Raw genomic sequence first — 23,726 nt, forward strand, 5'->3', positions numbered from 1 at the left:
TTGCACATGTGTACACACTCCCAAAATATGTTATATATATAATATACTGTATTTGCATATATATGCAATTACAAAAAGTATAAGTTTAGTTGTGGTATCTTCCTAATCAATAAAAAAAGAAAGAGAAAACGTTTATCTAAAGATAAATAGAAAGTGTATTTGTATGTAAATATTTATTTTTCTTTTTATACATAAAAGTGATTTCTTTTATTTATTTTTCCAGAATAAAGAAGAAAGTATATCTAGTGATAGTTCATTTACAGTAAGTGTTCTTTAAATAATTTTTCAAATTAAGATTGATCATTTTACATCTAACATGGAAAGTAAACAAAATGATCACTTGATTTAACTACGAGGGCTGTTCGGAAAGTTCGCGGCCTCACATAGAAAAACAAACAAAATAATGTTAAAACTTTTTTTATTTTTCAATGTAATCTCCTCTGTTAGCAATGCACTTATTCCAGCGATGTTCTAGCTTTTTTATGCCATCACAATAGGTCGATTTGTCAAGGTGTGCAAAATACTCGTTCACTTCAGAGATGACTTCGTCATTTGAGTGGAATCTCTTTCCAGCCAAGAATTTTTTTAGGTTTGGAAAAAGGTGGAAGTCACTGGGGGCCAAATCAGGTGAGTACGGTGGATGTGGAACTAATTGGAAGCGAAGTTCGTTTATCTTTTGTTCAGTGATTCTGGCGGAATGTGCAGGTGCATTATCGTGGTGGAACAGAACTTTTTTCTTCTTCAAGTGTGGCCTCTTTTCTTCGATTTCTTTCTTCAGTTTTTCCAAAAGTTCACAGTAATAGACAGCATTAATGGTCTTTCCTCTTTCTAGGTAGTCAATAAAGATGATGCCTTTAGCATCCCAAAAAACCGAGGCCATCACTTTACCCGCTGATGGAACTGTCTTTGCCTTCTTTGGTGGTGGCGAACTGTGGTGTTTCCATTGCTTCGACTGTTCTTTTGTTTCAGGAGTGTAGTAATGGATCCACGTTTCGTCAGTAGTCACAAACCGACGCAAGAAATCCTGTGGGTTTTTCTGGTAGAAGTCCAAACACTCCTTTGACATCAAAGTGCGAACACGTTTTTGCTCGGCGGTCAGCAGATGCGGCACCCACCTTGCTGAGACCTTCGTCATACCCAAATCTTCGGTTAGGATGTGGTGCACTCGGTCGACAGAGATGCCTGTTGTCTCAGCTATCTCACGCGTTTTCAAACGGCGATCTGCTAATACCAAATCGTGAACTTTGTCGATGTTTTCTTCAGTGACAGCAGTTGACGGCCGTCCGCTGCGAGGGTCATCTTCCACACTTTCTCTGCCAGATTTAAAAAGGGCTGTCCATTTTTTCACAGTGGTGTACGAAGGAGCAGACTCTCCTAAAACTTCATCCATGTCAGCTTTGATTTGAGATGGGGTCAACCCTTTTTTCGTCAGGTATTTTATGACCGCACGAGTCTCCGTCTTCTCCATTTTTGACAAAGCATGTGCACATTGACTATCTGCTAAGCTGTCGTGGCAAAACTTTTTGACAAATCAAGCGGAAATTGGTATCGTATCTTTAGCAAAGATGGCTGAATTATTCCTGCCAAAAATTAAATTGATCGCAGCGCCGCATATAGGCAAGGCCGCGAACTTTCCGAACAGCCCTCGTATTTCATATTTAAAATAAAAGTTCACATACAAGCTTAGTTTCACATAATAATTAAAATTCTTTAATCTTAAGCATTTTCAAGAAAAATATGAATCAATTTCAAGCTGTTGGATTTATAAGCTGTAGCACAAACACTTGCCGGCATAGTGGTTAATTTCTGGCCCGCGAGTGCATATTTCCTGGCTGCTCTGGATTTGAATCTTGATTTTTTTTAAAGAATGTCTATAATTTTTATTTTTATTTTGAGGGAAAGCAGAAGTATGTTTTTCCATTACCAAAAAAAATTTGAAAATAAATAACTTGGTAATTTACTCAGGTATTTTTATTTTCTTGATGGTCTAATTTACTTGCTCTCTCATTCAACTTACAGTATATTTTTATTATATTTTCATGGCATTTCCAATAGCACAAACACTAACCACTAACCAAAAATTAAAGGAAATTGAAAACATTCTATTCAACTGAGAATTGGAGATATGTCAGCTGTGTTAATACTTACACTGATTTGTAAATGGAAATCCAATATGGCTTAATCCTTGCAGTTTTTCATTTTGAGCATGAGTTAATCACAAATACTTAATTTCAAGTTTTTAGTTAGTGTTGTGTCTTTGGGCAGATTCAAGTTTATTTTATACAACTCTTAATAAATCTAATTGCAGGATAGGTTTATGTATTTACTTATTTTTGCTTTTTATACTAATTTTATATACAGTAGCGTGTCGTTTATCCGAAAGTCGGTTATCCGAAACGTCAGTTATCCGAAAGAATTCCAGTCGGCAAATTTAAATTTTCACTAGTGCTGTGGTGCTGCAATCTAATCTTTGGCTATATCTTGGGCTATTCCAATATTTTTTTTGTTGATGTGTGTATTTTAGCTGGCAGCACTGGCACTTTTGTGTGGTGTTTTTCTGAGGACTGTGTGTCGTGCTGAATTGAACATTTTTGATACTAGATTAACTTCTAAAGTATAATTTTTTGGTTTTTATAATTTTCAATATATTTATTTTGTTTGTAAAAAATAAAAAAATAATTTTTAATGATACAATAGCCACGATTATTATTTTAAAAAGTTTACATTAGGCTTAACATCGTCGAAAATTCAATGCAAAGCGACACACAACGGAGAAAAATTTCAACATGGGATAGGTTAATATATTTTTTTGTACATAATCGGTTATCTGAAAAATAAGTTATCCAAACAACCCAAGTCCCAAATTGATTCGGATAAACAACACCCTACTGTATTTGATAAATAGTTTGGTAATGGAAAAATGTAATCCACCCACCTTTCCCTCAAAAATAAAAATTGAAAACATTCTTAAAAATAAAATCTAGATTCAAACTCAGAGCAGCCAAGGAATAAGCACTTGCAGGCCAGAACTTAACAACAGCATAACCATGCTGTTGCAAAGACAGCACATAATTTCTGCTTTTGTATGTATTACCACAGGGCAAAATCAATTAATAAAAAGTATTTTCATGTTTAGTAAATTTGATTTTATTAAGGCAGATGCAATATATGCAAGCTTATATTTCGAATGGCTAACAATAATGTAATTATTACAGTATATCTGTCTTAGTTTGAAATTTACTGAAACTTTTGAGAAGTAATAAAAATATATATTCAAAATGAATGCATGACATTTTGTAGATACATTAGCAACATGAAAAAATTCTGTTGTTATCAAGTAAAGTTAAAGGAAATCCATATACAAATCTGATTCTTTTTCTATAGAAAGAAGAATGTCTTGAGTTTAAGATCCCTAATAATTTTTTAAGAGAATATCTGTGAACTTAAAAATCTAAAATAAAAGAAGAGATTTAGTACAGGAATCAATGTTTATATTAAAAATTCAATATACTACTGTAAATGAGGATCAAATTTTTCAGATAAAATCAGCATTTGACTTTATCTGAGGATTTGTCTTGGATCAAAGTCAGCATGTAGAGGTTGCAAAATTACATGTTAATTTGAATTTTTGTAGCTTCTTATGTAATGAATACAAAACATGTAAGATTTTTTAAACAAAATTTAACAATACTTTTACTATGTAGAATTCTCATTTTACCTGAGACCTCAAAATATCTTTGAATGTCTTGTATTATATAGAATTATCCAACAGTTTTGTTTTAAATCCATCAAAAATACTGTAATATCATCAGTTGCTGTGGAGAATCTCTTATAGCATACAAACTTGTTGAGATAATTTTGAACAGTTTTGTATGCAGGAAAAAGTGGGATTATTTATTCAAATTCCAAACAGAAATATGCATTATATGTTTGATTTTGACCTAAGTTTTAGTTTGTGCAATTATTAAATTTATAATTGGGCTTTAAAAGCCCAATTATAAATTCAAAGATATTTTGAGGTCTCAGGTAAAATGAGAATTCTACATAGTAAAAGTATTGTTAAATTTTGTTTAAAAAATCGTACATGTTTTGTATTCATTACATAAGAAGCTACAAAAATTCAAATTAACATGTAATTTTGCAACCTCTACATGCTGACTTTGATCCAAGACAAATCCTCAGATAAAGTCAAATGCTGATTTTATCTGAAAAATTTGATCCTCATTTACAGTAGTATATTGAATTTTTAATATAAACATTGATTCCTGTACTAAATCTCTTCTTTTATTTTAGATTTTTAAGTTCACAGATATTCTCTTAAAAAATTATTAGGGATCTTAAACTCAAGACATTCTTCTTTCTATAGAAAAAGAATCAGATTTGTATATGGATTTCCTTTAACTTTACTTGATAACAACAGAATTTTTTCATGTTTCAAACTAAAACAGTATCAGGTTATATATAAATTTGCTTATAGATGTTATCAAATCAACAAAATTAGAACTTTCTACTTGAAAAAAGAGTTACATTCATAGTTGACAAGATTGTCCTTGCCAAGGTTTATGAATTAAATAAGTCTTACATTATAGAATTGTAGAATGGTATAATGCTAAATAGCTTAAATTATATAAATTTCATTTATTTATCATAAGTTTTTTATATTATATTTTTTTATATTTTTATATGTTGCAGGGATATGATAAAAGTGGAGATTTGATCAAATTCCTAAGGGAGATGATCAATTTACTGAAGATGTTAAAATAAAGGTTCGATATTGACATTTCCTTAATTGAATGAAGTGATTTGATCAAATCTCTAAACTGATTTCATGAAATGACAAAAACGAATCAACAAAGTAAGAAGTACTTATATGAAAAGATAGAGATAATGCCAAGTTTATTTATTTTTATTGAAACACGTTGTAGATTTGTGGCACCTGGAGTCACAGAGGATGTTATTTTTTTCACAGGCACATCTATTTGTTTTGCACTGTACCTTGGATTTTTCACAGGACCATTTCTTAAACGTTGACCTCCGAGTAAAGATAATTTTCCAGCAATTTCTCACAAACTTAGCTTTATCAGTGGGACGGTTTTGGTAAATGTGGTTGTAGCTATTTGAAGAACGTTTCTAGGAAGCCAATCTTTTATAATGCCAGCTGAAGTACCAATTTGGTATAAACCATTTTTTTTTTAATCTAATACTATCTCCATAATATTATTTCCATCTAATGGACCTCTATCTACCTTAGGTATATCAACTAAAACTGTGGAATTCACTAACACATCCTTAAATTTCTTCGATGAAAAATCTTCCATTTTTTCAGCTGATATTTTTAGGTATTTTGCTGCATGTTCCCTTTAATCTATAATTTTCTTTTCTTTTTGGCATAAATAGCATAAAATTTTCAATCCATATCCTTCTTCTCCTAGCTATTTCCACATATTGCGTGTACTGGATTTTTACAAATGTCACATGAATGAGCTCCAGTAGATTCTCTTCCACAAACACCACAATGTAGTTTTACTTCGCTGTCAACTGCTTCTGTTTTTGATTCTATTAACAGTACAGATGTTTTAACTGGCAGTACAGGTGTTGTAGAGTTGTAAATTGGTTCAAGCTGTGTTATTGATTCAGTTGCTAGTAGATCCTCTAAATTTGAAGTTGAAGCATTGTAGTTATAGTAATTAATTCAGCTTCTGAATTAACTTCTGAAGTTGAAGCGTCATCATTGTTCATTAATTGAGTTGCTGGTAAATTCTTTAATGTCAAAGTGTTGTCACTATGTTGCTGTTTAATTTAAGAAGCTGATACAAGTCCTCTTCGATAACAAGCTTTTCAAGCAACTTCTTTGAAATATGAGTCCTGTTTTTGGTTCTGTTCCAAATAGGCTTTGTAAGATGATCGTTGAATGGTACGATGAAAGGAGGGATTCTTCTGAAACTGAACAAAGTAACAACCTGTAGCCCAAATATTTGTGTCATTATCAATAAGCCAAGCACTTAACATAGCTTCAACATCTTGATTTGATCACTCAACAGATCCTTGGCTTGTTGGATGTCTAGACCTACCATTTACAATTTTACATGTTGGCCACAGGGATGTCAGTTCTTCTATGACAGCAGCCGTAAACTCATGGCCGTTGTCACTTTGCAGTATATGAGGACAACCTACTTCCAGAAAAATTTTTAATAGGTCCATTGCTACTTCAGCTGCTCTTTTCGAAGTCAACAGCCGCAGAAAGCTGAATTTCATTGTGTGATCCTGGTAATATAATAGCCATTTGTAATTTCTGTCTGGGATTGACTGCAAGTCAACTAAATCCACATGGCACAATGGTTGAAGTCGCAGGACACAATTGGGCAAACGACAATTCCTTCTCTTGGAAATTTTTTTAGACTGACATACCATGCACAGTTTCAAAAACTCCAGAACAACTGAAGTGGGTATAAACTATCGCAATTTCAAACTATACAGCATCAGTCAACTGGCACGGAGGCCTCTGCCTCTGTAGCCAGTTGACTGATGCTGTATAGTTCAGTCAACTGGCTACAGAGGCAGAGGCCTCTGTGCCAGTTGAATGATGAGTTTCCTAAAGTGTGTGATAAAATTCTTCTACAGGCACTATTTTCACAGCTGGATCAGAGTCAGACTTTCTCTTCAAAATCAAAGATTTTTAGTACCTACTTCCACTAGATCGTATTTTTTTCTGTAGTAATACTGTTTATTTGTCCGTTGAAACTTAAGTACTGGTGCTAATTAAATTGTTCAATGGCTGTGTTAGCTTCTATTCTTTCGCGAGTCCACAATGGTTTTTCTTTATTGTGCCGCTCACTCAAACATATCCTGATAGTTTCATTGAACTGTTCTTCACACACAAATTCAGTTTGAGTCTGATTTTGTCCTGTATTCAAAGCCATTATTTTGATAATCGTGCAAATTACAAGGAAAATAAAATATAAATGCACGTGACTATTGTGACATAATGATTTGTGCAACTGCGTGTGCCAGAGGTTGCCGGCAACTAGCCTGTTGAAGGGACGAGGGAACAGTTAACCAGCGCAAGCAGTGCTATGCAAGTCCTGACTTGTTTATTTTATCTTTTCACTAAAATAATACAGGGATTTGTTCAAATCACTTATTTTTTTAGGGAAATGACTCTATAGGATTGTCATCTTAACATCTTTGGTGAATTGATCATTTATCTTAGGGATTTGACCATATCCCCACTTTTATCATATCCCTGCGACATATATACAGAGTGATGAATTTAAATAATTGAGTAATAATCTATTTACTTATTTTAAAATCTAGAAGTGGGTGCTATACCTTATGATTTAAGTAATTTATAATTAAAAATTGGAATTTATCAATTTGTTATACAGCAGTCCTCTTATATATAATTCTCTTTCTAAATTATATATTAATGAAGCCAAAATGAAAAAATACACACATTAACATTGTTTTAAAGTACTGTAATCATGTAAAAATTATGTATACTTTATACATATCATATCAATTTTTCATAATTATGTAATCATTTTATTTTTTCAGACCTTATTAAATAACGAGAAGCTATTTGAAACTATGGCAACTACAAATGTTTGATAAATTAAAACAATTTCTGTATAAAGTTCAAAAAAGAAAGTCAAGAACATTGTTCAAGTATGTGGATACATACTAATAAATATTATACATAATTTTACCAAACATATTGTTAAAGAAGATTTTTATAAAGTTTACCTAAAGTATTTTTCAATCACTTTTGTATACCAATTAATAATAATTCATGTTTGTCCTTAAAATAATGTCATATAGTTAATTCAAGAGTATTTTAAAATATCACATTTAAAGATAGTTTTCAAACTATATAATGGAGAAAAAAATTTTTTTGTATGTATTTAGATATTTATCTAGCCTAGTTTTTATAGTAATGCACTATGTAAAATTATCTTGATTAAAAACAGGGGCATTTTCAAATTAAACGAGTGTATAAAATTTGCATGTAAGCTTTCCTATTTTTGTTTTTTTTTATATGTATATCAAAAGCAATAATTATTTAACTTTCAAATAATATGTTTATCTATGAAATATTTCATAAAGAAATAATATAAACTAATGACTGTTATGAAATTACAAAGCAGTAATGTTAGGTTTTCAAATATGCCATTTTAACTGTGAGGTTGCATTCAATAGTGGGGCGTATGCAATCTCAAGTTAGTCATTTGACTGTTTTTTTAATAGCAAATTTTTTTTGTTACTTTAAACAAACTGTATTTTTTTAAAATTTACCAGACATTTTTATTATTTGTTGCTAAATTTTTACATTTCTTACAAATATAACTGTTTTAATGTTGTATTTTTATTATTTTTGCTGTCATTCTTCCTTTTTTTCACTTCAAAGATACATTTTCTGATAAAATGTTCTTGATTTTGATGTTCTGTGGAATTTCTGTTATTGTTTGTATTTTCCAAAGAGAGGACTTTATGCCATTTACAGAATATACAATTTTCTTTCACTTGGCCTTTTGTAATTTTCTATTAAAAGATAGTCTTGAAATTAATGGATAGAGAAATCCATTAGGTTTCAGTGTATGAATTTATACAGTTGGTTTCAGCAATGCTTATCATTATGCTATGAGTATATAATCATGAGATAATGATGTTGGTCAACGGTGATTAGAACTAGTTAATTTAGTAATATAATATTACCCATACAAAACTACTAATAACTGGAAAAATTGAAACAATGAAAATATCATAAATTGCTATATTATGGTCAAAATTATTAAATCATAATTTTTAAACAAACAAAATTCATAGTATCAGATATGTTACTTATAAAGAGGCATCTATGTAAATTATTTCCATTTTGAGAAGTCTAAGAGAAGATGGGCAGCAGAAAAATAATTGAGACCTCATAAACCTGTAGGTAACTTCAGAGATTAATAAAAAAAAAAATCAACAGCTACTAATAATAAATTTAATAAATTCCAACTAATTTAGAGTCCAAACGATTAGATTTTCACCATAATAATGAGATTATATTTGGAAATACCTCCTATATTTAGTTTCAGAAATTTATTTTTAGTCTTTCAGAACAAAATTTTTTTTAATTAATCAACTTTCTCTAGCAAATAAATATATATTTGAATGGCATTGTCTCCCCCAAATGCACAATAAAAAATTTATCCAATGTGAGGAATGGCCATTTTTTCAAGCTTTTAAAGGTAAATTTTTATGTTGTTATTTAATAGAAATTATAGTAGTGAAGATTGATGCATGAGAATTATGGGTAAATGATAATGCTGTCATTCCTTTCACTCTAACATTTTGTTAATTAAGTTGCAATTTTTTCCATATTATCTGAATATAATGCTACATAATTTATGTTCTAATTTGCATTTTTTTGCTTTGAACTACAGTAGGATCCTGCCTTATGCAGACTTGCTACACACTGTTTCATGTTTACACTATTGGCAGTCTTGGGGAAACTGTAAAATAAATAAAATAAAAATTCACAATTGCATGCTAAATTGGTACCATTTTTTAAAGGTGCACAAAGTCTTCAGCACCTTGCTCAATCACATTCATTCTTGTTCTGGAAAAGCATCACTGTGATTCATTACTTTCATAAGAGTCCCAGTATTTAGTGCAAAACAGCCTTTATCTGGAGTTGTCACTTGTAATATCAGTAATATGTAGTGTCCATTTAATATCAGTACTTCTCTTATTTTCATTTAAGCCTTATTACTTTGCAAACATGGCTCCAAAATGCAATAGTAGTGATGCTGGTAGCTCTGATAAGCCAAAGACAAGCAATAAAGTGCCTATTTTGGGAAAAAAATTAAAATTTTAGATTTAGACATACCTAATATTTAATGGGGTCTGCTATTTTATGGGAATTCTCTCTTAGGCAAGGGGTTTAAAACTTATTGGTTGTGTATGGCGGGGCCTACTGTATTCTGAAAATCAATAAGTTTTCATCACACAAATGAAAGCTGTTGAGAGCTTAAGGTACATTTTCCATTTATTTAAGCATTATTTTAGTTAAGATAAGTGACTTATTTATTGATAGACATTCAAATGTCATTTGAAACTAGTCAAATTTAATTCATGGGCATTTTTAAAGTGTTATATATCCAATCAAAATTGCAACTATTTTTTACAAAAGCAATACAATACAATTAATCACACTGTATATTCTCTGTATTTTGGTGTAGTATTAAATTTCATTGATTGATACCAAATCTTGATATTTTAGGAATAGAATTTGTGCTTTTATTCTTTAATACAGAAAATTTCATAATAAAACATTCCTAAAGTATCTTAAAAATTTCATTAATCATTTAATCTCTAATGTTTTCAGCTGTATTTAACCAATCTTCTTCAGGATAAACTTACGAAACAATGATTGCATTCAAATTTTGAGTGCAACTGTCCTTTGTTTTCCCAGTAGTTATAAATTTTTCATAAAGTAGAATTTTATAGATATCCTATTATATATCAGCAATTAGTGTAATCTCTTCTATATCAGTAACGTATATTCAGAGTAATAAAGTAAGTGTATAAACATTCTGTAGAATAACTACATTACATGTGATAGTTTTACTTTATTGCACGAATCTCTTTCAAAAATATTTGAATCAATTAACTAAATAGTAAGAAAATTCTTTTCCTAAATTACATTATCTGATGATAACACAAGTTGCATTTCAGTAAAAATACTGGCTAAATGTCAAATTATAAGTGACCAAATAGTCATGTGATAATGTAGAAAAAATAGCAGCTATACATATACAATAAATGCTATCAATAACAACTGATTAATGCTTTTGAACACTAATGAAAATAAAACATATCTAAATCAATTTAAGATTTTTAACAATTTAATTAATTTAAATGATTCTGATTAAATTTTATAAGCTTCAAGAAAATATATTGCTATTTGAAATTGATATCAATTAGATAACTATTTAGATACTATACAGTAATTATTTTATCCAATATATTTTCATGAACTACCATTGATTCTGCTAGATTTATAAATTAATTCCTCTCTTTCTCTAAATTTAAAATAGCATAAGTCATATTTTTCTAACCAAGTGTCATGTAAAATCAGTTTTTTCATCTAGTCACAAAAACTGATTTTAAATGACAAGAATTCTTTCATGACGATCCAAGTTGATAAAGTGGCACATGAGCAAGACTCAAACCTTCAAATGTGTTACCAGATGTATTGGCAGAGTTACAATACTTGAAACTCCATCTGATGGATGTCTAGGTTGCTTGACTCTGGCAATATATCTGCCCATTTAAAAGCTATGAAAATTATTTATTCAATTTTTTAAATTATCAATGCTGTAAACATTAATAATTATTGTAGATTTAATGATAAAAATGGGCTAAATTTCTATTATTTAGTTATTTTTATCATAAAATGATGACTAAATACATCATATGTTAACTATGATATGCAGCTTCTAAACATGCATATTTGTTTATACAGTTAATTTTCATTTTTCTCAAATAATGGAACTGAATTTTAACATATCATTAATCATTGTACTTGGCTCTTATGTATAGAACACAATAAAAGCTTTATTCATTTAAATAATTATTATTTATATTATTTGAGACATAACTGTCTGTTCAGAGATGATTTTATATTTTTGTATAGCATATCATTTAGGCCAAAGAATTCATCATTTCATACACACAAATAACCCAACATATATATATACATACATATTTACTAGAAGTGCCTTTATTCAGTAAATGCTATAAAATCATCATTAGTTTTGATTATTGATGTGATTCTTATGGATCCACCATGGTTTAACAAATCTATTAAAAGAAAGAAAAGGTAAGATGATGCTATAGATGAAATTATAATAATACAGTAAAATATTTCTGATTTTAAATAAAGCACAAATATTTAAAAAATTTTTGATTTGCAGTAAATAGGATGATGCCATGTGCATCTAGTTGTCTCATTAAATAAATACAAGGACAATTCCAGAATTTCAGGATGCAATCTGTAAATCCTTAAACCCAATACTACTATAGAATCTGAATGGTTGTAGCATATATTAAAGAACTATTGCAAGATTCCAGGATGCAGTTTGTGAATCCTGATGCTACTGTAGAATCCTGAAATAGTCCTGTTATTTCTTTAATAAGACAACTTAATTAAGTGTTTTTGAGTTAATTATTTCAAAAAAAAATTTCAAGAAGTGCTCTTCAAAAAAGACACACAATCACCAATCTGAAATATTTTTATAAGATGCAACTCCAAGTAACAAATTCATACTTTTTTCAAAAATAAAGGTCACAAGTATTAATTTTATTTGTTGTGAAGTTTATAAATTTAATCCAGAAAATTGATTTCTGGATATTTATTTATTATTGTTTTTACTTAAGTTTCCTCTGAAAAGCTCCTGCTTTTAATCTGTCTTAACATTTTTAATGATATTTATAAATGAAAAAAAAATTGTTAGAAATTAAAAAATAGTTTTTATAATATATGTTTTAAGTCTTACAAAATATCCAAATACTAGTTTTGTGTATGTAATATTTAAAGAGAAATTCTGTAATTTTGTATCTTAGAAAGTTGCCTCTTAGAGAATCTTTATAGAGATTGATATTTGTTAACAAATTCTGTATTAAATAAACAGTTGTGAAATATTAAAATAACTTTTGAGAAATTTGTTTTTATTTAATATATATACAGTATATATATAAATTTCAATATTAATCATCATGACAACTTTACATATGCAATTGTAAGTTGGGATAAAGAAAATTATCCAACTTTAAAGAAATACAAAAAAATTGGAAAGTGGTGTGGCTTCCTGTGTCTGAAATGCACACAGAATATGACACATCTATCTAGTATGGTATCTGGAGTGAGCAGGTTCCTGGTCCTGTATATTTATCAATTGCACCTGAACTGTTGACAACCATCTTAATACCGATGGTCCGACAGTATGAAGGGACTGTTGAGGAAGGGAATTGAAGTAATTCGACCAAAAGTAATAGTTGACCTCCTCCCGGAAGAGACGATGATTAACGTCTACTAATTAATACTGCGCTACATTTGAAAAGTGATCCGTGTTAAACACTTTTTGATATCCTCGCATGTGATCGAAGTTGCTTAACGTCCGAAAGACTTCATATAAAACATCTTCAAATAAAAAAAATCTTGTAAAAATGCGAGAATAATTGCTTTTATCTGATTTTTATTATCAGTGTTTATATTTTTGCAACAGATTTTATGCATGTTCTCGTAAATATCGTGTTTATAGAAAAATTATTGGGCTGCAATTTGAAAAACTGTATACCTATAAATTTCCACTGTCCTCCCTTTTTTTGTCTGTCCTTCCTTAATCTCGAGAAAGGAGTTAGGTAGATGAAAATCGGGACCAAATATAGAAACATTGGGGCAGGAAATCCAGATTAACTAAATAAAACTTTAGTTTGTACCGAAAGTCACGTTACTTCGATTCAAAAGTTCCCCAAACGGAGTTAGATATTTAAAAATATTTTCCATACTGTGTGGTCGCTTATTGAACACTCAGACTCACTAGAAATGTCACTAATACTGAAGACATAGGGCCATTACCGAGGCCCCATTCGTAACGCCCCGTTAATAAAAACTATATTTATAAGTAACAAAATTATATTTATTGTATGGTTTTCATTGATACATTTAAGACATTAAATCATATTGTTTACAAGATTTAATAAATTCTAAGAAATTTTGCCAAGGTAACACATATATACAATTTAATAACTGTACATTAAACAAAGCATTTACCATAATTACGAATTTAATTAATTTATAATAATGATTAAAAACACAAAAACTTAAAATTCAAATTCCGAAAATATTTCTTCAAATTGCTTCAAATTAATTATAATTGATACAAATTAATAATTGAGATAATTTATAATTAGTTTTAAAAAATATTAAAATATAAATTATGATATTTATTTATTATGAATTTATATAATTTACAGATTATTTATAAATGTTGTTCGTTAATTACTTTCCGAGAAGATCCATTTCTTCAATATTGCAATGGTTCGAAGTTGTAAAATGAATCAAATTATCAAAATATCACAAAATCAACATTCGATTCATTGAAAGTTGTACATAATTTTATTCATTAGAATTCATTTTTCAACGTAACATTCGAATAAATAATAATATCGAGAAAATATTTAATAAAAATGTAAAAACATTTCAAATTACTTCATAAATTTACGTTTTAAAACGGGAATTTCAGTTTATCCGAAACTGTTTTAAATTATTTATCTTCAGGAATAGTTTTTGAGTCAGATTATATTATTCTTCAGATTCTCTTAATAAATTTAATTACTTTCTAAGAAATTTTAATTATAATGATATTAATTTATATGTTTTATTGTCGAGTATTAGTTTATGATGGAATTTTGTTTTTATAAAATCATTTACATTTAGAATTTGTACCTTTTTTCATAATTTATAAGTGCAAATTTATCGTAATTCATCACATAAAACTTAGTTTAATTATATATTTAAGGCTTCTATGAACTATGAGATCCGAAGTGCTCCAAAAATTCAAATTTTATATAAACTTGCAATAAATGTAACGAAGAGTGAATTGTGTGGCCAAAAACTAAGGTCAAATTCTTGCTCCAAAGTCAAAAAAATATTCGGTCAACGGAGTCCATCTTGCTGGAGAAAAATTTGATGAAACTTATCTTTGGATCCCACACGAATTTTTTATGCTTTGTTATAATTTTATATTGATTTATTTTGTAATTTTGCAAAAGATGAACCGTCACATATTAAGAATGGTTATAATTTTTTTGAATTATTTTTCTAAAATAAAGAATTTGAAGATGAAAAATTAAAACCGTTTGCTGATTTTCGTGATAACAACATGACATCTCTATTATTTATGAAAGACACTCTTTCTCCTTTATGGCCTGCCACAGTTAATGAAGAATCTTCGAAATTAACGATGCACTAAATTAAATGAAAGAAAGAAAATTAAATTAAAAGGAAAGACGAGATTTTAAAAGCGTAAACTTCATTCTGTGTTAGAAAAATTGCATCATTGTTAAGAAATTATTACCATAAACATTTATGCTAAAATCCATCTTGTAAGACAAGATATTCTTCTAAATTCAACTAGATTAACTGAATCAGTCAATATTCTCCAATTAAACTGCGCGAAAATAAAAAGTATAGAAGTACAGTACCATAATGTGTCGAGGTAATGCGCATGATAATGTTTTAACAAAGGTAAGATCTCTTCACAAGGCGTTGAACGTAACATCTACAATTACTCAATAGTAAATCCAAGTGTTATGAAAAGACAATCATCTCGCAATAGATGATTACTACATTAATTGATTCGACATACCATTTCATAACACAACAAGGAGTATGCACCGCTATCTCTGCAAGTTATTTTCGAATGATTTGCATGCCTATTCGTTCAACTGTTCACTAGAGCTAATCAGATGTCTAATAATCACTTGCATACAAATTTAATTCAGTTTGAAATGTAGAATTAAGTTGTTTTATCTTTAGCAAATAAAATTTTTTCTGTGAATTAACGACTGCCGAAACATTGCTTTAATCATGTTTTATGGTGTTAGATTTTATGAACAATAATACAATAAATCATACAATAGCGTCAGAGATAACTGCATCCACAATAAATTATGGAGGCATTTATCATTGACGTTTCTTCGCAGTACTTGTACCATCATTTTTTTTACGTAGAAAGTTTTCTGTCTTTTATAATAATGTAATATCTTCAATTTAATTAACAATGGAGCCGTATCAGAAACTAGCATTGTGAGAAACGTCTACGACATGGCTTTTGACATTATTTAATAATCGTATATCAAATACAAACTCGTAAACACATACTTAGTGGAATGTACTAGCCATCATTTTCAGAATCATCCTCAAACAACAGCCATGAATATATTAAGGACATTCATTCATTGTAATTCATAATTCCATTATGTAAAATGTGAAATCTGTATTGAAAATCATAGATGATTTATAAGTTATACAGATTGGTACAAAAGTCAGTTAATTGTGCTATCGGCTTATATCAAAGGATATATATATGTATGTACTGTATGTATATGTCTAAGTGTTATAATTTGTATATTGAACAAGAAGAATCTCATTTTAAACAATTTTTTTTTTAACGTGTGATTTAAAACTTCGTTATATATTATTTTCATCTTTTGAAATATTTTTTTTTTGAAGTGATGCAATTTATCTATCACAACATACCTGAAAAAACTCACCTGAGTTTTTCTTAGGAAATCAATTCCAAGACTAATATCAGGAACACTTGACTCCACTGAAAATTTTTGAATATTTAATATTACATTATTTAAACTTGTTGGTTCTTATTACTTTTGTAAAATTAAATAATAAAATTAGATAAGGAATAACATGAAGTAATTAAGTTCAACGTCAAAAAATATGCAATTTATATTATTAAATTATAAAATTAGTAACGTCTAATTTTATTAATATTTTTTTTATAAAATTCATGTTGATATACACTTATTATATATTGATAATATATTGAATATGTGAGCGAATTAATCTATTTTTCTCTTAACAATTAACAGGAAACCAAAGAAACATTTAATACTTGAATTATTAATGGTAATAATTCATATTTTATAGCTGGAAAGCCATTCAATATGTAATATTAATAGAAAACTATCAAAGTTTAATGATATATTCACTAACAATATCATTTATATTTGAAAATAATATTTGTAGTTCTCTTTGTATATATATAAAAGTTTAAAAATACACTAGAAATCAAAGTTGAATTACAAGTGATTTTTACTGTTATGACAATTAATATCATTAACATTCAGAATATAATATTTATGACCTTTGTCTCTTCAACGTATACCTGAGAATTCCATTCTATGTACTGTACATTACAGGAATTGCAATAGGTTGAAGCAATTTTCTAGATTTGTCATAACGTCTGTACAGATTTTATCTTAATTAACATGAATATTTTCTACTTACCAACGTTAAATTGAGCTATTTGCTGCCAACTACCAATCGATAATTCGATGTATTTTATTTTCCCCTTAAATTCCGGTTGAGGTGTAGATAATGGATTCATAGTTGTACTAGGTTCTGGTATAACGCTATCCATTAATCTTTAACAAGTAATAAAACGTTCAATAATAACAAAAAAAGGATACAGATATCTTCATAAATATTGTAATTTTATAAATATTACCTTAACCTTTCGATCAGATCCATCGATATGGTAGACACCGTGGATGAGGTATTAATCAGAGCATATGTTTCCAAATTATTACACTTTTCAAGTGGCAAAGAAAAAGATGTTATTAATATCTTACAAGAGATCATTTAGAGAGAAAGAAAGGACCTCACTTCACATTTAATTACAGGTGGCACGTGCATTCTACCCATCCTGGAATCGTCATCGAACAGAGGCATTGGCATTGTCGATATGAATGTCGGTTTCGGGTTATTGGGTTCAAAACTTTTATTTTCGAAAGTACTCGAACGTCTCTAAATTCGGTGATAATATAGGCCTACTTGTATGATATTTTAAGAAAATTTTCAATATAAAATTTGATAAATTTACCCTTGTTAGTTGTACTGTTTCTTTCTCTAAGATTTGTTCTACGGTCGCTCTACTCCTGACTCTTCTCTGTTGACGTCTTAGAGCAATTTGGCGAATGTCAGTGTCATCATCACTCATTGTTTTGCCTGATGAGGCTTCCACATGTTGGTTATTCGAATTACGACAATTTCATATCTATAAAAACAATATAAAAATTAAATTTTCTTGTATAGAATCTTGCAACACCCATAGAAGAGTCAGCGAGGGTGCCAGTTTAAGGAAGAAAGGGTTGAAAATTATGGTTACAAAGTCTTATTTATGTGTTAATAATCTAGTTTTAATATTCGATCTTCTCGGAATTACCAAGAAAAGATCTTATTTCGGACTAGAATGTAATCAAATTGTATTGATATTAACTGAGAAACAGTACAGAAGTTTAAATCGATAAATTGACAAACTATTATGAATTTCATTTTTTCCTTGAGTAAAACAGAACTATATTATTATTATTATCATTATAAAATTATCAAAATATCAACGCAATTAACACGAGATTCTTCCTTCAGCAATACTATTCGATCATTCAATAATCCTTGTTTATGGACACAAGAGAAATCTAGACTAACTAATTTAAAAAGGTGATAGAAATGGTCTTTTCCATAGTAAAATTATCATCATAAAATGATCGTTTTTCATGGTAAAATGGGAGATACCTTATTTGTTAAGCTGTATACGAGTATATTTTGAACTTCTTAATTTCTAATCTGGAAAAAGAAGGTCGAAGTTAGATCCTAGAAGTAAAATATTTCTCTTTCTACAAGAATATAAGCTCATATAATAGAATGTTCTATTGACTTTCAGCAGCTGTTATTGATCATAAAGATCCTTCTTATTCGGTTTGAAAGTTGAAAGAAAACCAGACAATTTGTTCATTGTATTGTCCTAGAATGAAACGTCTGACATAGAAATCGATTGGTGCGCATTATATACGGAAATCACTCAAAAGTATCCATTTCTATTTGCTTAAATACTTAAAATTAAATAATTAAAATGCTTAAAATTTGAAAAATACATGCAGATACTATTAATTGTTCGCATTAAGTACAGAAATTAAGTTTTAATGTAACTAATAGATTATTTTCTTGTACTTCTTATATAAATAGTCTACGTAGGAATGTATAGACTTCATAAAACTACATTGTAAAAATAAAAATTATAATTTCATTTAGCATTAACATTAGCATTAACTCGATAAAAAACTTATTACATAAACTGAAAAATATATTTAATACATTATTTTTCTGATTACATAATAAGAATTTCAGTAATTCCACTAGAAAATGGGCATTTAATATATTTGTAAGTATACATCTACATTCAACTGTATATCTAACAGCAACTGTTGTTCTTTCGATGTTTACCAATTTGCATGGAGTTCGTTGCGTGCAACGGTACACATGAATGGTATAGTAGTTGCTTTGGTGTATACTCGCCTCTATGACCAGGAAATAATAAGAAAAAAAATTAAAAAATGAAATTATAAATAGTAAATATTTAACGATTCGTAAGAACAAGAAAGGATCTATTGATAAATAAATTGTTAAAGTGCAACATTCGGAGAAAAATATTTTAAAAATGATTAAATATAATAACTTAAATAGAAATTTATAACGATTGGTAATTTTTTAGTGTGCATTAACCTTAATTTACGTAATTTTTGTCCCTATATACAGTCGAACCTTCAATAATGGCCACTTTTTTCAGGAACGTTGAACAAATATGCATACAGAATAACCTCTAAATAACGGCTATTTTTTATATTCCTGTCAATATTTTTTATATTCCTGTCAATATTTTTTATATTTCTGTCAATGTTTTTATATTCCTGTCAATGACCGTTGAGAGGTTTGACCGTATTTAATCGATATAAAATGAATTATTCAAAATTTATGTAAGGAATGGCTTTATAGATAATTAAATCGAAAAATTATTATTCTCCAATTTTTAATAATTTTTTTACATTTTATTAATAATTATAAAATATTTTTATATACATTTTCATATTTAAAACATAATTCTAGTCTATAGGGCATTTTTATTATTATTCGTGCAAAAAAAATCGCTTTAAAGGAGAGTAGTGCCTTATAAATCGTAATAAATTATATTTTACTATAGCTTATATTCATAATTTTTCATAAAAATGCAAAATTTTTAATAAACATAAATTTAATTAATCTATAAAATATTTTTCTAAATAAAAAAGTAACGCAATCATACGGTTACATTAAAGAGGTCGGCGTGAAAAGTACACTTCAATTATAATGTTAGGATCAAGATTGAGCTGGAAAAATAATAGTTGAATTATTTAGTTAATTATTAATATAACTAATGAGAGATAACTAAACTAACTAAAAACTCATTAATGAAAGATAAAGATAGTCAATCGTATTCATCTATCGATCTATCGATTGATTAGTTGGCGCGAGACAACAATGTATAATAGTCTATACACCCCAACTTTCGCCCATTTCGAGCGAGATTGACCCATAATTCGGTGGTCCAGCATGAAAGAATATAAAAAACATAGCAATAATACAAATTACATATAAAAATCATGAGTGCTCCAGTGCTCCAAGATGGCACGTTACCACGCTATAATCCACTCGACTATATTTATCGAAAATAGCCTAAATCTTCAAATTTCTTTCTATTAAATTCATAAAAACATTATCTTTAATGATTTTCTTGAGTTTTTTTAGGTTTTCAATTCCAGAATTTCTTAAATGAATAAGTACATCAATTGATTTTAAGCGAATGGTCAATCAATTCAGAGCAGTGACGTGAGTAGTAGCATCATTTCAAGTAATGTAATAACGATCACTTTACTGATTTATGGCTGACGTATAATGTGTTTTCGAATACATTATGTAATATTTATAAATGTATAAATCAATACATTATAAACTTCTTGGCCGAAATTTCCTCTTCGACGAGTTAATTTTCTGTTTTCGTATGATTTGGCCATTAATCTACGACTTTTTATTAGATTCTAATGATGATATTCTGATTTTTTGAATAGATAAGATCAATATTATTAAAATAGCGTCTAAAATGATGACTAATGAATGCTGTGCACATGTATTAAATCATCAACAATAAAATATGTCTACAAGATCAATATAATTTTATGTACCGAGGAAGTCACGAAGCAAGCATCATTATCATGCTGACGTAATTTTAATAAAATATTATTAATTTTTCAGATTAAATCGGAGATATAATTAAAAACAAACTAAAAATTAGTTTCACGTGCTATTTGAACGTTCCAGTTTCCAGGAAGGCCTTTGGTTCGGGCTGAGGACAAAGGAAAACCCAAAAATTTATTATTTGATTAAAAAATATGATATAGAAGCGATATAAAAAAAATCCATTGTCACTGACTCTCAGGCCCTAAATATAAGATATCTCTTAATTAGTTGGTACTTAGGGCCTCCAAATATGTTGAATAGCCATAACTTATTTCCAATTATTTAATGTTAAGAATTTATTTTCATTATATAAAACTATACAAACAGAATTATTTGTAATGTAATTTAAAAAAACTACATTTATTGTAATATAATTCCTATAAATAAGCCTAGAAAAAAGTGGGACTAGTAGCAAGGTGCTGAAAGTAATGAAGTCCCAGCACTTTGCAAATGACCGGATCGACAATAATTTTGTCAAGAATATATTACTCCACAAAACTATTGTAATTGTGGAATAATTTTCCTCATTCCATTACATTATAAAATATAAAACTCATCCATTTACAGAAACTCGTTAAAGCTATTCTAGCTTAACACCATTCGTCATATGTTATTGCACACCACATAATAATTGCTCTTGCGAGATCGCTCTCCTTAATTACTCCAGATATTTTGGATTGCTATTTTTAGTTTTAATTAATGAATGAATACTTGATTAATTAAATATGATTTTGGAATTTTATCATTTATATGTTGATTGCCAGTATACAGGCTCTTAATTTAATTGTATAAAACAATAAATAATCAAATATACGTTTATGTTAGTATGCCTAGATAAACAGGATTTCAATAAGGCCTTGGTCAGGGCCTCAGACACTGGAGAACCCCAAAATTTAGCATTTTTCTCAGGCTCTGAATAGACTGAGAAGTACCCAGTCTAGGCCCTATTTGGGGTTATTTTAAATAATCAAAATAAAATATGATATAAAGATACCCTTTCTGAAAAGATATTCGTACTCAGGATTTTAAAGCCTGATCTACATTGTTGAATTCATTTAATACTCTGTTCTAGACAGTTGTACATGCTAAAATCTATCAAATTTTTTCATTCTGCACGAACAGTAAAAAAGACACTAAACTTAAAGAAATTACAGAAACTTTGATTTTTAATTGTCAAAACAATATAAAATTCCTTCATTTTGTTTTATTGAGAATTTAATTCGATTAAATATTTATATATTTCGTGATTTTCGAGCTTTTCCTAACCAAAAATCAATCCAGCTAGAGAGCATTTCATTTCAGAAAGTAAATACACGAGCAATACTACACGTCAACAATACAAAAAACAAAAAAAGACCTTTGTAATTTATAATATTTACTTAAAATATGAAAAATATATACTTAGATAAAACAATTTAAATAAATTCGAATTAATTCTTTATTTATTTTCCATTCATACGTCACGATCAAGATATGATCTCATATATTGATTTTAATGTTCTTTATATAAGTCATACATCATCATTCGCTCGTTAAACGTGATTTATTCACAGATTTCACAATTAAAATTGTCTGTTATTAAAGATTTTTTATCAGCCTGACAAAAATTAATTATTCTTAAATTATATTTATATAATATTTGAAGAGATGAAGCATCTTGGCAATCTTTCCGACCTTCAAAGGGATACAGCATAGTATTTTGCTGATTTCGTGGATCTTTGAAAGGACGAAACGTAGTAACTTGTCCTTAACAGCGGAAATTTTCATTATTAAATTATTTTTATCGCAAATTTTATATTATTAAGAGAGAATATTGTGTTTTCTTCCTTATAAATTACGAAAAGACAACCTAAACCCATTATCTCATTAGAGATTATAATAGGGATTAAAATATTTTCGGATAGTTTTTGAAGTAAAATATGAGAATAAAACTGATTTTCAGTTATTTCAATTTCACATCAAATTATATTTTAACAGTAATAAATGAATAATTCTAGAAAAATNCAATAAAATATTACTGTGTCTGTAACTATTAACAAATTCCTTCTATTATTATTCTTTATTATACTTTCTATTTTAATACTATACCCTCGAAATTCTGAAATAGGCAATTTAATATGGTGGCCGGGAAAAAGTAGGAACTTTTAAGTTACGCTATAGTTATTTCATCTCCCTGACATCTGACATAACTTCTCAATAAGCGACAAACACCAACAAACAAAATGGACGTTTTGGTTAGAAATAAATACTTTTTCTTGCCCTATATCTAATAATAGCCAGATCTCATCGTTTCTCCAAAAGTCTTTTTTATTTCTCTGCTGATAGCCCGACACGTGTTCCACAGCCATCTTGTTTCTTTTAACGCGAATGGGATTGTGGGAACCCTCTTATGACTGGATCTAGTTTCAAAAACTCACTTGTGTCGATCGCCATTGAATCTCGCTTCAGTTGAGATTGAAAAAGTCGAGAGAGGTCGCCGATCTTATCAATAGTGAAGGGAAGAGTTTTGTAAATATCGATATGTCGATATATCGATAACCCACAAACCAATAATATTATCTAATATCATAATAAAATATCGATATATCAGAAAATATCGGACTAAGCTGGGAATTTTGACCGCTAGGATTAAAATTTTGCCTTGCAAGTTCAAAAATCATAACAGGAAAGGGGATCTTATGAAGGTACAGTACTTAAGTTAAATCCTTGTGCGAAGAAACCTACGTAACATTTCCTCACTCTTATTTTTAATAGCATGGGAATTCAACCCAGCAATACTGTAACTCACTGGACCCCAAAACTTGCAGTTTACATTTGAAAGCCGTACAAA

General features: G+C 28.8%; 2 protein-coding genes across 2 annotated transcripts in view; one reads left to right on the plus strand and one right to left on the minus strand.

Annotated features, from left to right (window-relative positions):
- LOC111632950 (liprin-beta-1-like) overlaps positions 1-8,961 on the plus strand; it is a 77,858-nt gene extending 68,897 nt beyond the window's left edge. Inside the window, exons 19-20 of the mRNA XM_023377471.1 lie at positions 224-262; positions 7,555-8,961. Of these exons, the coding sequence (XP_023233239.1) occupies positions 224-262; positions 7,555-7,608 (93 nt within the window). The 3' untranslated portion in view covers positions 7,609-8,961. The remainder of the gene's footprint in view (positions 1-223; positions 263-7,554) is intronic.
- Positions 8,962-14,010: 5,049 nt separating this feature from the next.
- On the minus strand, positions 14,011-17,837 carry LOC111632960. Its single transcript, XM_023377480.1, has 6 exons — positions 17,670-17,837; positions 17,453-17,593; positions 17,295-17,377; positions 17,075-17,211; positions 16,324-16,379; positions 14,011-15,016 (listed from the first exon to the last, which is right to left on the minus strand). Exons 1-6 carry the CDS (start codon positions 17,784-17,786, stop codon positions 14,870-14,872), a joined length of 681 nt encoding a protein of 226 aa, XP_023233248.1. The 5' UTR covers positions 17,787-17,837; the 3' UTR covers positions 14,011-14,869.
- Positions 17,838-23,726: the final 5,889 nt, after the last annotated feature.

The sequence above is a fragment of the Centruroides sculpturatus genome, unplaced genomic scaffold (assembly GCF_000671375.1).
Source record: "Centruroides sculpturatus isolate CEXI.00-Female unplaced genomic scaffold, Cexi_2.0 scaffold624, whole genome shotgun sequence".
In the NCBI taxonomy this organism is placed as follows: Eukaryota; Metazoa; Arthropoda; class Arachnida; order Scorpiones; family Buthidae; genus Centruroides; species Centruroides sculpturatus.

Excerpts from the sequence above, each read along its gene's own strand:
- LOC111632960 (XM_023377480.1), bottom strand. The coding sequence starts at position 17,786 with ATGAGTGATGATGACACTGACATTCGCCAAATTGCTCTAAGACGTCAA. Across the intron at positions 17,594-17,669 it reads AAACAGTACAACTAACAAGG|AGACGTTCGAGTACTTTCGA; the intron begins GTAAATTTATCA and ends CACCGAATTTAG. Across the intron at positions 16,380-17,074 it reads AATAGCTCAATTTAACGTTG|TGGAGTCAAGTGTTCCTGAT; the intron begins GTAAGTAGAAAA and ends AAAAATTTTCAG.